The sequence below is a fragment of the Trichechus manatus genome, unplaced genomic scaffold, assembly GCF_000243295.1.
Source record: "Trichechus manatus latirostris isolate Lorelei unplaced genomic scaffold, TriManLat1.0 scaffold00026, whole genome shotgun sequence".
In the NCBI taxonomy this organism is placed as follows: Eukaryota; Metazoa; Chordata; class Mammalia; order Sirenia; family Trichechidae; genus Trichechus; species Trichechus manatus.
In genome coordinates, this window is record NW_004443962.1 from 1,972,701 (window position 1) to 1,974,525 (window position 1,825).

Sequence of the window (1,825 nt, forward strand, 5' to 3'; positions counted from 1 at the left end):
ATGGCAACGGGTTTAGTTTTGGATTTTTTTTTTAAGGCTTACCTGGTAATATTCAAATGAGTGAAACATGGAGGGTAGAGGAAATTTGAAGCAACCCAGACATTGGGTAGGAATGGTCCAATCAGGACTGGGACTAGGTGAGGCAATCAAGGTGCCTAGGGTACAAATATTGAACATGGCACTCACTCTCAGGGTCCTTCAAATGCAGGTCAGCATTTGCACAGACTTGCCTCCCTAAAGTTTGCACATTAAGTGCCTGGCTTGCTTGCCTTAGTCTCAGCCTTGAGTTCAATCACAAAAGACTTTTTCTTGACTAATAATCAAGGGCAAATGAAACTGATTCCACTTGCAAATATTAGGATGCCAAAGACGGCAGAACATGTCACTTACCTTTATCTTTTATGTTGATTGTAACCCGGACTTTGTTGTGCTCCTCCACAAGATTGTGCAGGTTAACTGATTGCTGCCAATTGAAAGTCAATGTTTAAATATTAGATAGCTCATATATGAAAACACATGATCTCAAAATAGTAAATGCCAAGCCTGCTGTCACAGGCAAACTTGTTCTGGACAAATGACTCGTCTTCCGTTTTTCATGCTCCCACTTCCCTACCTCAACCCCACTCCAACCCAACCCCATACCTGCAGTAGCAAATATGCTCATTCATTTAATGCTATTTCACTCCCAGGAAAAAGAACACATAGCAGCTGCCCCAAGGACCTAAGCAAATGAATGGAGACCTCACTTCTTGAAGATGTATGATTGGTTACTTCCCTCTGTGTGCCTTTTTCCCTGTCTGTAAACAACAGAGCTGATTTAGATCTGTAAGTGGCTTTCCCATTGTAGTCTGCATTTTGATAGTATGTGGAAGAGCCATCCCTTTTTGTTGGATTGATAGCTTTTCGTATTAGAAAAGACTGCAGATTGGAGTCATGCTTCTTGTTTTGAACCATAATGTTACCACTTATTTATTTAGCTTCTTTAACTCTCTTTTCCTCATCTAAAGGTAGAGATAATAACTGTATCTTCTGTATAGGCTTGTTTTACGTTTCAAATTAGATCCCTGAGTGGTACAAATGATTTGCACTCAGCTACTAACTGAAAGAAGCCCTGGTTGTGCAGTGGTTAAGACCCTGGCTGCTAACCAAAAGATCAGCAGTTCGAATCCACCAGCCACTCTTTGGAAACCCTATGGGGTAGTGCTACTCTGTCCTACAGGGTCACTATAAGTCGGAATCAACTCAACAGCAACTGATCTGGTTTTTTAAACTTTAAATTAGTTAATTCATATAAAGTCCTTTGTATTGTACTCAGTATTATGCTAAGAGTTTAATCAGTGTTAGTGATGAATAAGAAAGAAATGTTCTTGTAGTTTGTAGTTGGCAACTTGAAAAGCAGTTGTGTGAGTACAATGACCAGAAAGATTCACTTGAGTAGAATATCTTGAGATATGACTGTGAAAAGCAGAGGAAATGGAAGGAGTTCAGAGAAGTGGAGACAGCATCTCAGGGGAAGAACGGCAGAGGTGAATGGGGGTGTTTGCCCACACAGTTCCCCACACTGACTATTGGGGGCGCCATCAGTGGAGAGACGCTGGGCCAGCAGGGGCCCTGCTGAGCAGCCCTGTGAGACTCTGCCCCATCTGAGAGGCTGTCAGTTACTTGGATGCTTCTAAATAGAAGAGGGTTTCAATACTGAAAACGATACTTAAACATGGCTTAACCTAATTCAAATATAAAACTATTTTTTACAAGTTAGAGTAAATTATTTTTATCTGTTCTGTTGATGATTTTTAACATTACAAACGTCACCAGGCTAAGAGAA

At 40.8% G+C, this 1,825-nt stretch overlaps 1 protein-coding gene across 1 annotated transcript in view; it reads right to left on the reverse strand.

The window, feature by feature from the left end:
- The window catches only part of ATP13A5 (ATPase 13A5), a 133,310-nt gene that overhangs the window by 91,324 nt on the left and 40,161 nt on the right, over positions 1–1,825 (reverse strand). Inside the window, exon 7 of the mRNA XM_012554729.2 lies at positions 391–463. Coding sequence (XP_012410183.1) covers positions 391–463 — 73 coding nt within the window. The remainder of the gene's footprint in view (positions 1–390; positions 464–1,825) is intronic.